The 11,489-nt window shown below is 40.2% G+C and overlaps 1 protein-coding gene across 1 annotated transcript in view; it reads left to right on the top strand.

The window, feature by feature from the left end:
* Positions 1–8,459: 8,459 nt before the first annotated feature.
* Positions 8,460–11,489, top strand: part of LOC310767349 (enoyl-CoA delta isomerase 2-like) — a gene marked incomplete at its 5' end in the record, with an annotated part of 34,164 nt that continues 31,134 nt past the window's right edge. The window contains 2 exon segments of the mRNA XM_083624216.1: positions 8,460–8,511; positions 10,690–10,856. Of these exon segments, the coding sequence (XP_083480342.1) occupies positions 8,460–8,511; positions 10,690–10,856 (219 nt within the window).

Raw genomic sequence — 11,489 nt, 5'->3', positions numbered from 1 at the left:
GTCCTGTTAGCTAAGGATGATGGGAGTTGTAGTCCAAAAACAGCTGGAGGGCCAAGTTTGGCCACCACTGATTTAATGAGATGCATGAAGTTTATCCTGAATATCAGGTATATATACCTATGTAAATGGTGAACTCTGAGGAAAATTTAATACTGCTTAGAAAGTTGAGGTAATTTCAATGTTTTAGTATTTTAACTTTTGTGCGTTTTAAAGTATGGTTGTACTTTTTCCTTGATTTTATTGTTTTATGTTTTTGTAAACCACTTTGAGAGGTTTTGTAGCACCCTGCTTGTGGTTAACGCTTAGCTGGAATGAAATATTCAACGCAGCAATAGAGAAATTAAAATAATAATTTATTTGTCAGACAAATAAGTGATAGGCACAGTGGTATATGGTTACCAAAGCTCTGCCCACTCCAGCCCTGATGGTCAGCACTTATATTTCCTCAGCCCAGCCCCCTTGCTCCTCCTTTGGCTGCCTCTGTCCAATCAGTCTGGTTGAAATTCCTATTGGCTGTTTGCTAGAACCAATCATAAAAGATACACCCATTTCCTATTACCTTTTATGGGAGACAAAGAGCTATATTTCCTTCTATCCATAAATGGCAGACAAGTAACCATATATCTTACATTTGCCTTGACAAGGCACCTTAATTACCAGATCACCTTTTGCCCCTTTCCCCCCTCCATTCCAAAACAAATGGCTAATACAGATGGCTCATGGTATTAAATTCTGTCTAAACAGAGATCTTGGGTTCACATTCTCACACACCATCAATGAAATAAGAATCTAACATAAGAATCTAACATTTCTTACTTTCTAAATCCTTTGCATAATTACATTTAAGCCAACAAATCTCATACATTAACATAGATAGCTTTTTAGAAGTAGATAGAACATAGATAGCTTTTTAGAAGTAAAAAAGGAACTCAGTAGAAAACAGCTTTTAAAAAAAACCTCTTCAGTTTACACCCTCCTTTCCCAGCCAGCTGCTTTCCCCATTAGCTCTTGCCCTTTAACCTTAGGAAAATATGGCTAGAGTCTGATGGGAGGCACATGGTATTATTTTCTGTTAAACAATAAATCTTACTATTTACCAACTCTTAATTAGTGTTTTTGCAGCTTGATTGTACTCTGTAATATGTAGGGTCAGTATAGCCTTTGCTCCCAGCCTGTAATTCCCTTTTACAACTTTGAGAAATTTGTCTCCTGCTATAAATCAGGGGGGCCCTGTTCAGGAGGATAAACAACTGCCAAAGTACTTAGCCAGCTGCTTTTCTGCCTGGCGTGAAACATACAAACATTTGCAAATATATATCTTTGTTGTTGTTTAGTCGTTTAGTCGTGTCCGACTCTTCGTGACCCCATGGACCAGAGCACGCCAGGCACTTCTGTCTTCCACTGCCTCCCGCAGTTTAGTCAGACTCATGTTTGTAGCTTCGAAGACACTATCCAACCATCTCGTCCTCTGTCGTCCCCTTCTCCTTGTGCCCTCCATCTTTCCCAACATCAGGGTCTTTTCCAGGGAGTCTTCTCTTCTCATGAGGTGGCCAAAGAATTGGAGCCTCAGCTTCACGATCTGTCCTTCCAGTGAGCCCTCAGGGCTGATTTCCTTAAGAATGGATAGGTTTGATCTTCTTGCAGTCCATGGGACTCTTAAGAGTCTCCTCCAGCACCATAATTCAAAAGCATCAATTCTTCGACGATCAGCCTTCTTTATGGTCCAGCTCTCACTTCCATACATCACTACTGGGAAAACCATAGCTTTTACTATACGGACCTTTGTTGGCAAGGTGATGTCTCTACTTTTTAAGATGCTGTCTAGGTTGGTCATTGCTTTCCTCCCAAGAAGCAGGCGTCTCTTAATTTCGTGGCTGCTGTCACCATCTGCAGTGATCATGGAGCCCAATAAAGTAAAATCTCTCACTGCCTCCATTTCTTCTCCTTCTATTTGCCAGGAGGTGATGGGACCAGTGGCCATGATCTTCGTTTTTTTGATGTTGAGCTTCAGACCATATTTTGCGCTCTCCTCTTTTACCCTCAATAAAAGGTTCTTTAATTCCTCCTCACTTTCTGCCATCAAGGTTGTGTCATCTGCATATCTGAGGTTGTTGATATTTCTTCCAGCAATCTTAATTCCGGCTAGGGATTCATCCAGCCCAGCCTTTCGCATGATGAATTCTGCATATAAGTTAAATAACCAGGGAGACAATATACAGCCTTGTCGTACTCCTTTCCCAATTTTGAACCAATCAGTTGTTCCATATCCAGTTCTAACTGTAGCTTCTTGTCCCACATAGAGATTTCTCAGGAGACAGATGAGGTGATCAGGCACTCCCATTTCTTTAAGAACTTGCCATAGTTTGCTGTGGTCGACACAGTCAAAGGCTTTTGCATAGTCAATGAAGCAGAAGTAGATGTCTTTCTGGAACTCTCTGGCTTTCTCCATAATCCAGCGCATGTTTGCAATTTGGTCTCTGGTTCCTCTGCCTCTTCTAAATCCAGCTTGCACTTCTGGGAGTTCTCGGTCCACATACTGCTTGAGCCTTCCTTGTAGAATTTTAAGCATAACCTTGCTAGCGTGTGAAATGAGTGCAATTGTGCGGTAGTTGGAGCATTCTTTGGCACTGCCCTTCTTTGGGATTGGGATGTAGACTGATCTTCTCCAATCCTCTGGCCACTGCTGAGTTTTCCAAACTTGCTGGCATATTGAGTGTAGCACCTTAACAGCATCATCTTTTAAAATTTTAAATAGTTCAGCTGGAATACCATCACTTCCACTGGCCTTGTTATTTGCAGTGCTTTCTAAGGCCCATTTGACTTCACTCTCCAGGATGTCTGGCTCAAGGTCAGCAACCACACTACCTGGGGTATACGAGGCATCCATTTCTTTCTGGTATAATTCCTCTGTGTATTCTTGCCACCTCTTCTTGATGTCTTCTACTTCTGTTAGGTCCTTACCACTTTTGTCCTTTATTATGGCAATCTTTGAACGAAATGTTCCTTTCATATCTCCAATTTTCTTGAACAGATCTCTGGTTCTTCCCATTCTGTTGTTTTCCTCTATTTCTTTTTTTTTTTTTATAATATATTTATTGAAGTTTTCAAATAAAGCATATATTAGATAAGCACCACTTATCATTGTCCATTTAACATCTCTCAATTGTTACATGGGACTCCCCCACACCTCCCGCATACACTTACATCATTATTAAATTAATTTCAAACAAATTATCATTTAACTCATCTTAATTAATAATCTTAATTTGGTTTGACATATAATTCAGCCTTAAATCTAATTTAATGGTAGACAATTATCTGCACTGGCATCCAATTCAGCACTCAGCCAAATTACAATATTTTTGTAAATAAATCTTAAATTTCCTCCAGTCTTCTTCCATCCTTTCTTCTCCCTGGTCTCGAATTCTGCCGGTCATCTCGGCTAATTGCATATAGTCCATCAGTTGCATCTGCCATTCTTCCACAGTGGGTAGCTCCTGAGTTTTCCAATTCTTGGCAATTAATATTCTTGCTGCTGTTGTTGCGTACAAAAAGAATGTTCTGTCCTTTTTTAACACACTCTGGCCGACAATACCCAGGAGAAAGGCCTCTGATTTCTTAGTAAAGGTGTATTTAAACACCTTTTTTAATTCATTATATATCTTCTCCCAAAAGGCCTTCACTCTAGGGCAGGTCCACCAGAGGTGAAAAAATGTTCCTTCATTTTCCTTACATTTCCAACATTTGCTATCAGACGAATGGTATATTTTAGCCAGTTTAACAGGGGTCATGTACCATCTATACATCATTTTCATCACATTTTCCTTCAACGCATTACATGCAGTGAAGTTCAGCCCAGAGGTCCACAACCTTTCCCAATCTTCAAACATAATATTATACCCAATATCCTGCGCCCATTTTATCATTGTTGATTTTACCATTTCGTCATGTGTGTTCCATTTCAGCAGCAAGTTATACATTCTTGAAAGTACCTTAGTCTTAGGTTCTAACAGTTCAGTTTCTAACTTTGACTTTTCCACTTGGAATCCTAGCTTTTTGTCATTTTTAAACACTTCTTTAATCTGAGCATAGTGTAACCAGTCTCGCACTTTGTCTCTCATCTTTTCTAAACTCTGCAATTTCCAGTTGTCACCATCCATATATAATTTTTAGCAGAGTAAAACTTAAAGCAAAACAGTGTTTCTTACAGTGCCTTGACTGCAACAGTTTCAAAGTTTCCAGTTCCAACTCAGAATGTTTCAAAACCTGAATTCAATGTATCCAAAGTTGCAAACTGGTGCTCATCCAGGCAGCTCCAGCACCAGAGATTCTTATTTATTTTATAATCCACTGGTGCCACAGAAGAAGGATATCAATGCACCCCGAATATGACCAGCAAAAGTCAATAGCTCAAAGTCTTTCACTCAGAAAACTGCTTTAACAGGGTGCCAGCATTTAGTTAACACATAACTTTTTGTCTCCACTCCTCCTGCTCTTTGCTTAAAGTTCAGTATAGCGGGAGATGGGCTTCCTGCTTATCCTCACTCCGTTTTCAGCCAGATTTCAACTTTTTAAAAAAGTTTTAAAAGTTTCATAAAGTTCTCAAAAAGTTTCAGAAAGTTGACAAAAGTTTCAGAAAGTTTTCAATGTCCAAATTTACTCACGGGTTGTAGTTTCCAAAGTTCAGAAAAGTTGCAGGAAGAAAGGACAGCGCTGACCGGCAACAGCAACGCGGCTTCACTTCGCTGTTTGCGCAACGACCCACAGCGCCGCTACCCCCTCCGCGATCCGGAGCCCCTTACGGGGTCCCTTCAGCGTTTTGGGGGCTGCTTCTGGCGCCCGCCGGGTCCCGAGACCACAGGCTTCTGCCACCTGTGGTTTTCCTGAATGGGTCTCCGCTTCGCCGTAGCGGACGACCCGTTTACAGCGGAGCTCCCTTCTCCTTACTCGGAGAAGGCAGCCATTACCGGTCGCGCCGCCTCCGGAAGTCCGTTTTCCTCTATTTCTTTGCATTGCTCGTTTAAGAAGGCCTTCTTATCTCTCCTTGCTATTTTTTGGAAATCTGCATTCAATTTCCTGTATCTTTCTCTATCTCCCTCGCATTTTGCTTGCCTTCTCTCCCCCGCTATTTGTAAGGCCTCATTGGACAGCCACTTTGCTTTCTTGCATTTCCTTTTCATTGGGATGGTTTTCGTTGCTGCCTCCTGTATAATGTTGCGAGCCTCCATCTATAGTTCTTCAGGCACTCTGTCTAGCAAATCTAAATCCTTAAACCTGTTCCTCACTTCCACTGTGTATTCATAAGGGATTTGATTTAGATTGTATCTTACCGGCCCAGTGGTTTTTCCTACTTTCTTCAGTTTAAGCTTGAATTTTGCTATAAGAAGCTGATGATCCGAGCCACAGTCAGCTCCAGGTCTTGTTTTTGCTGACTGTATTGAGCTTCTCCATCTTTGGCTGCAGAGAATATAATCAATCTGATTTCGATGCTGCCCATCTGGTGATGTCCACGTGTAGAGTCGTCTTTAATATATCTTTAAGCTCATTTTAAAATACAGGTCTTGATCAGATGCCTCAGTTTGTTTTTTAAAAAACAACAACAACAATGAAGCAGCACATAAATTTTGTGAAATAAACAGATAAAATAAATATATCAACTCCAGGTTGCCACACTGGTAAAATAATAGGGGAAAATAAAAATATTTTCCCTTTCTTATATATAGAATTTTATTAGAGGTTTTTAACATATTTAATCAGTAAAATCCAAACTCCTTTATAGAAAGGTAACAAAAGGCAATATATCAAAAGAAAAGAATAATATAGAAAAGAAAATATAAAGTTTCTTGAACCTCAGGAGAGACTTGAAGAAAACACAAAAAGAGCATTGGCTGTCATTCTTACCTGAGAGTAAGACCTATTGAACTCTGTGGTCTTACTTCTCAGGATTGCACTATACATGATATTATTTTATAGATGTGGGAAACTAATCTGCTGTTTGGAGAAGTAGCAATAACTGATCAATAATGAGCCATTGGTAGACATTCAGTCAGGAGGCATACTAACTGAGATGCATGTCCGTGAGGGGAATAAATTCCAGCTGAAATTACATTTCTCATAATCTTATCAAAAGAAAATCCTTCCAGATGGACCTTGTTTGCATTAGGTTCAGATCCACTGATAATATTTTCCCCAATGCAGAAAGACATTAATCAGAAGTGGTCTTCCACCAAATACCTAATTTTAATCTACGCACCTCCCCACCACCTCGCAACACACATTAGAGTTTAAATGGAAATTAATCCTACAGCTGTCAAAACAGTTCCCACATATCTCTATGATCTATGACAGGCCTTTGTTCCTACAGAGTAGAAAATCTGTCTGCTTTGTGTTTGTAGAGTAAGTGGGTGCTAGGTGCTGAATGATTTATTAAATCTTGGTCCCTTGTCAGCATCAAATCCCACACTTAAAGGTAAAAGTAAAGGGACCCCTGACAGTTAAGTCCAGTCACGGACGACTCTGGGGTTGCGGCACTCATCTCGCTTTACAGGCCGAGGGAGCTGGTGTTTGTCCGCAGACAATTTTTCTGGGTCATGTGGCCAGCATGACTATGCTTAAAACCAGTGGATATTAAAGATTGGCCAGTTTAGAATCCCCACCAATTCCCAGTGGCGATAAAAAGATTAGAGTCAACTAGAGGGATGCATTCACTGACCTGAAAACCAAGACACTGATAAACACTGAATAAATTTACCATAAAACTAGAATAGACAGAAGCTAAATTTAATAATAACCAAGAAGCAACTTCCTTCAACGATTGGATTGAAACAATGTCCAAACTCACTACCCGTGAAGAAGTTGCATACAAACGTAGATTTGCCATGGACAAAGTCACTGATATTTGGAATTCATTTTTATTAATACCATATTAGATTAAGGTCTGGTTAACTACAGTAGCTTTTTTTTTTACTTTTTTTTGGTAATGTATTCAATTTTTTGTTGGTGTTCTGTTTGTTTTCTACGTGGGTATGACTTCTTTTCTTTTTTTTCTTCTTATTTGTGTCTCACCTTACTCTGCGCACTTGTAGTTGTGTATTTTAAAAATCTTTTAATAAAGAATATAAAATAAAAAAACTTTTTTACCTCCCCGCAAAGATTTAACAACAGCAAAAAGCACACCACCACTCTCACACACAAAAATAGGTTGCTCAAAGAAAACCTAGAATAGATTTTCCAGTATAGCAATTGTGAGCACACTTCAGTACAGAAAACCAATTCCTGGGCTGAGTGTGTGCTTAGAACCTAAGGCCCCATCTGCACTGTACATTTAAAGGAGTTTTATACCACTTTAAACATTCCTGGCTTCCCACAAAGGATCCTGGGAATTGTTGATTGTTAAGGGTGCTGACAATTGTTAGAGGATCCCTATTCTCCTTAAAGGTAAAGGGACCCCTGACCATCTGGGGTTGCGGTGCTCATCTCGCTTTATTGGCCATGGGAGCCGGCGTACAGCTTCCGGGTCATGTGGCCAGCATTACCAAGCTGCTTCTGGTGAACCAGAGCAGCGCACTGAAACGCCGTTTACCTTCCCGCTGGAGCGGTACCTATATATCTACTTGCACTTACTATTTATTTTTTTACTATTCTCCTTACAGATCTACAATTTCCAGATTATTTTAACAGTCTATCCCTCTTCCCAGGGAACTTGATGAAAAATCTGAGGTGATCTTCCAGAAAAGTCCTAGCGATTGCAGGGAGGTTTTGCCGAGTAAGAGGAAATAAACCAAAGACATGATTCATGTGGTAAACAGACTTGATCAACCCCTGTTGGGACTTGGGGCATGTGAAGACTTGGGATCAATCAAAAGCTTGGGCCAAGTTATGTCAACCACAAGACCAAATAAGAATAATTCTTATTCTTATTCTTACTTATATGCCACCCATCTGGCTGGGTTTCCCCAGTCACTCTGGGCGGCTTACAGCACATATAAAAATTGTAAAACATCAGACATGAAAAAACTTCCCTATACAGGGCTGCCTTCAGATGCCTTCTAAAAGTCAGATAGTTGTTAATTTCCTTAACATCTGATGGGAGGGTGTTCCACAGGGCGGGTGCCACTACCAAGGTATGTAAATATAAATATAAATATTATTTTTTTTAATGCAGACCAGCACTACGCTATTCCAGGGACTTGATCTGATGAAGACTGTGGGAGTGAGGTTGTTAGGAGACCCCTGACAGAGCTACAATTCTCAGCACCCTCAACAGACTAAAGGTCCCAGGATGCTTTGGGGGAAGCTGTGACTCTGAAAATGTTTTAAATGTACAGTCTGGATATGACCAATAACACTTTTGAACAATGCATGTTTGGATGGAGCACTGCAGGTTGAGGCGCACATGCTAGAAACAGGAATCTCCAGTTTGGTCATTCAGGGAAGGCTTTGCAAAAGCTGAAAACAAGATGGAGGACTTGGAAACAAAAGCTAAGCTGCTACGGTGCAACAAATCACGAAGTAAGGTAGGTGAGATCCGGAAAATTAAAGGAGAAAAGAACTTGACGTCTTTTTCCTAAGCGGCTGTATTAAAGAAGTCAAAAATGAATCTGACTATTTTAGAGTTACCTTCTACATTGGGGAGTTGTGGAGGTGAGGGGACTGATGAGTTAATTATCGTATAGTACTTTGAAGGTGAAAACTACTGTGCCTAGGAACCTATAACCTCTTACTACCCTACGGCTGTTTCTCCATACAACCAATGTGGGAGATTTATGATCTCATCCCTTGCAGGGCAGCAGTCAAGATATCAACTGTTATGTTGTGGGTGAACATATCAGACGACACAGCGATTCTTCAAACAGCTCTTGTTTATTCACAGGCCAGAACAGAACTGAACTGAAGGGTTCAGCCAGCCTGCTTATATAGAGCTCCACTAGAACGCAACAGTAACCATTTTCTGTAACTATCCAATCACTGAACGTCACTTTCAATCCCTTATTTGCATATGTGGACCTGAGTGAAAACTATCTACAGTATCCCCCTGCTGGGCCAGGGTGAGAACTTCAGTACATAACATCAACAGTATTTACAAACAAAGTATATGCCTATGCGAGTATAAAGATACAGGTCCGCCACTCATGTTTACCCCCAATCCACAGACATTGCAAAACGACTCATGAGTGATTGACACCAAATTCCCATATAATTTTATCTCGTTGGCCAAATTAGAAAGAAAAAGAAAAAAGATTCCCTTAGGTGGTTCAGTGGTCTTTTGGCAGTTGATTGTAAATTGCACTGGAAATGTGTAATTCCGGCCTAGCACGTTCTAGCATGATTTACTGTACAAAAGTTTTTAATACTTGTTATTATGACCATGGAGTTGAACCAATTTTATCAAACCTTAATATAATAATAATAGAGTTGGAAGGGACCCCAAGGTCCCCTATCCAATTTTAAACCAAACCGGACGATGCTTAGCTTTGCAAATGGATGGCAATGTTCTTAACCGGCTGGGAATTATGCCTTTGATGAGCGCCGAGGTAAACACTGATAATAGCTAACTTTGTTGCAACATGCAGCCATTTTTTCCTTGAGCAGTGCAATGGGGCTGCCTGTATATGTGTGTTCTTCAAAGTGGATGACGATCTTGTCGTTTCTGAATAACCTATCTGCAGTCCCTGGGAAGACCCCATTTTGACTTTGTAAATGATAAAATATGCAACACGCTTTTAGGAAGGAGTGTCAAGCTACCCGGATATGGTTCTTCCCCTACATAAAAAGCAACATAGAAATATTTAAAATAACTAAAAATAGATACGTCACTTTTATACCTCAGTTTAAATATAGCCAACTATATATATTTGCTTGAATCTCTAGGATACTTTAGCCTGTTTCGGCAAAAAAAGGTAGCCGTTTCTGGTTTCTTTGCAGGTAAACATAATCCAGTAGAGATGCACTGTTTTTAAATCACTGTTTATGGCCCCTAACATTCATCAGACAAAAAGAGGTAGTAGAGCTTGTGCATATATTGTATGCACATTCTATATCCATTATGTTTTAAATATCATCGCCTCATTCTATATTATTTATTTGAAAGCTTACTCTATGGTTTTAACCCTTTCATGCATTAATTAAACTCAAGCATGCTGGCTCCATTAGTCTGGTTATCCCACAGAATTGCCATGAGGACTTTCTTTAGAAATGGCAGATGGATGTGGAAATGTGGAGAGATGTATTTAAGATTGCAAAAATGCAAAACCAAGAGAAACTGAAATTGACAGATTTGCCCATGCCATCGCGCCATTTCCCGCCTTCATTTCACTTCATCTCACCTTTGAATATTGAGCAGGGAGGCTGGAAAAGGGAACAGTGTGTGTCAACAGTGGCTCAGTTGAGTAGTTCCCCTTTCAGATCTCGGTTCTCAATACATCAAAGTCAGGGCAGTGGCAGCTGAGAGACCCAATTTCAAGGGTGGCGCTAGAGGTGCAGCCTCCCTTCTGTTGATACATGTAAATGCCCTACACACATGAACGGGGCTAAAATCTGCTAGTAAATAATTACTTTCCATTTTTTTTTGTGTCCCTTCTTGAAGAGAGAAAAGTGGAATATAGATGTAACGCAGCCATGTGTCTGTAGGAGGTAATTCTGCTTTGTATTATTGAGCTTTTGAATCAGATCATGTTTTGCTGACTACAGGTCGGAGCTGGCCGTATGTGGATTCTCAGTTGAGCCTGGCCACTTGTGACTCTCCCAGTAAGGAAAAGGCATCTTCTGCTCAAAGTAAAGGCAAATACGAAACCCTTCTGGTCACTACAGAGGACAAGATCACAAAGATAATCTTTGTGAATGCTATCAACCTTGTGGTGAGTACACGAAGATAGCTTCTAAATGACAGGCTCCAGTGGTATTTACATTATGTGTCAAATGGTGGTAACACTGTGTGCCTTCCAGAATTTGAAATTAACAACAGGCTATTTGTTCTGGTTTAAATTAGCCAAGGCAGACAAAATGCGGTCAATAAAGACTCAACGCATCCCTTATCTAGAAGATAATGTTCTCCCCCGAGATGTGATATACTTCATGGCCCTTTAATCAAAATGTTCTTCAAAGCAAATGTTGTTTTGGGCCCTTTTCTTGCAAATTGCATCTCTCCAGGCATCATAATACGAGCTATTATCATGAAACAAGAATTCTCTAGGGTTTCAGCCTCTGATTTTTTATATGATCAAGGGGTTAATTAAAGGCTGAAGCCAACTGAGACCTAAGGAAAATACTCCTGGGGAAATGACACGGGTCTTGGTTTATCGCCGTTTCATGTCAAGATAAATGACTAAGTAAACTTTTGTTATTTAGACCCTGGATGATTTAGCCAAGTGTCCCTGAACAACCATTGCAGGTTGTTGTAGGCTAGCTCTGCATTTTAAGCTCTGAGCACATAATGCAGGTCCAGTTTAGGTTAGTGCAGTAACTCAATAGCCAAAAAATGTAGTAGTTCT

The sequence above is a fragment of the Podarcis filfolensis genome, assembly GCF_964270895.1.
Source record: "Podarcis filfolensis genome assembly, chromosome: 7".
NCBI classification, from domain to species: Eukaryota; Metazoa; Chordata; class Lepidosauria; order Squamata; family Lacertidae; genus Podarcis; species Podarcis filfolensis.
Note: the sequence above shows the minus strand (reverse complement) of the source record. Positions and strands in the feature narration are given on the sequence as shown.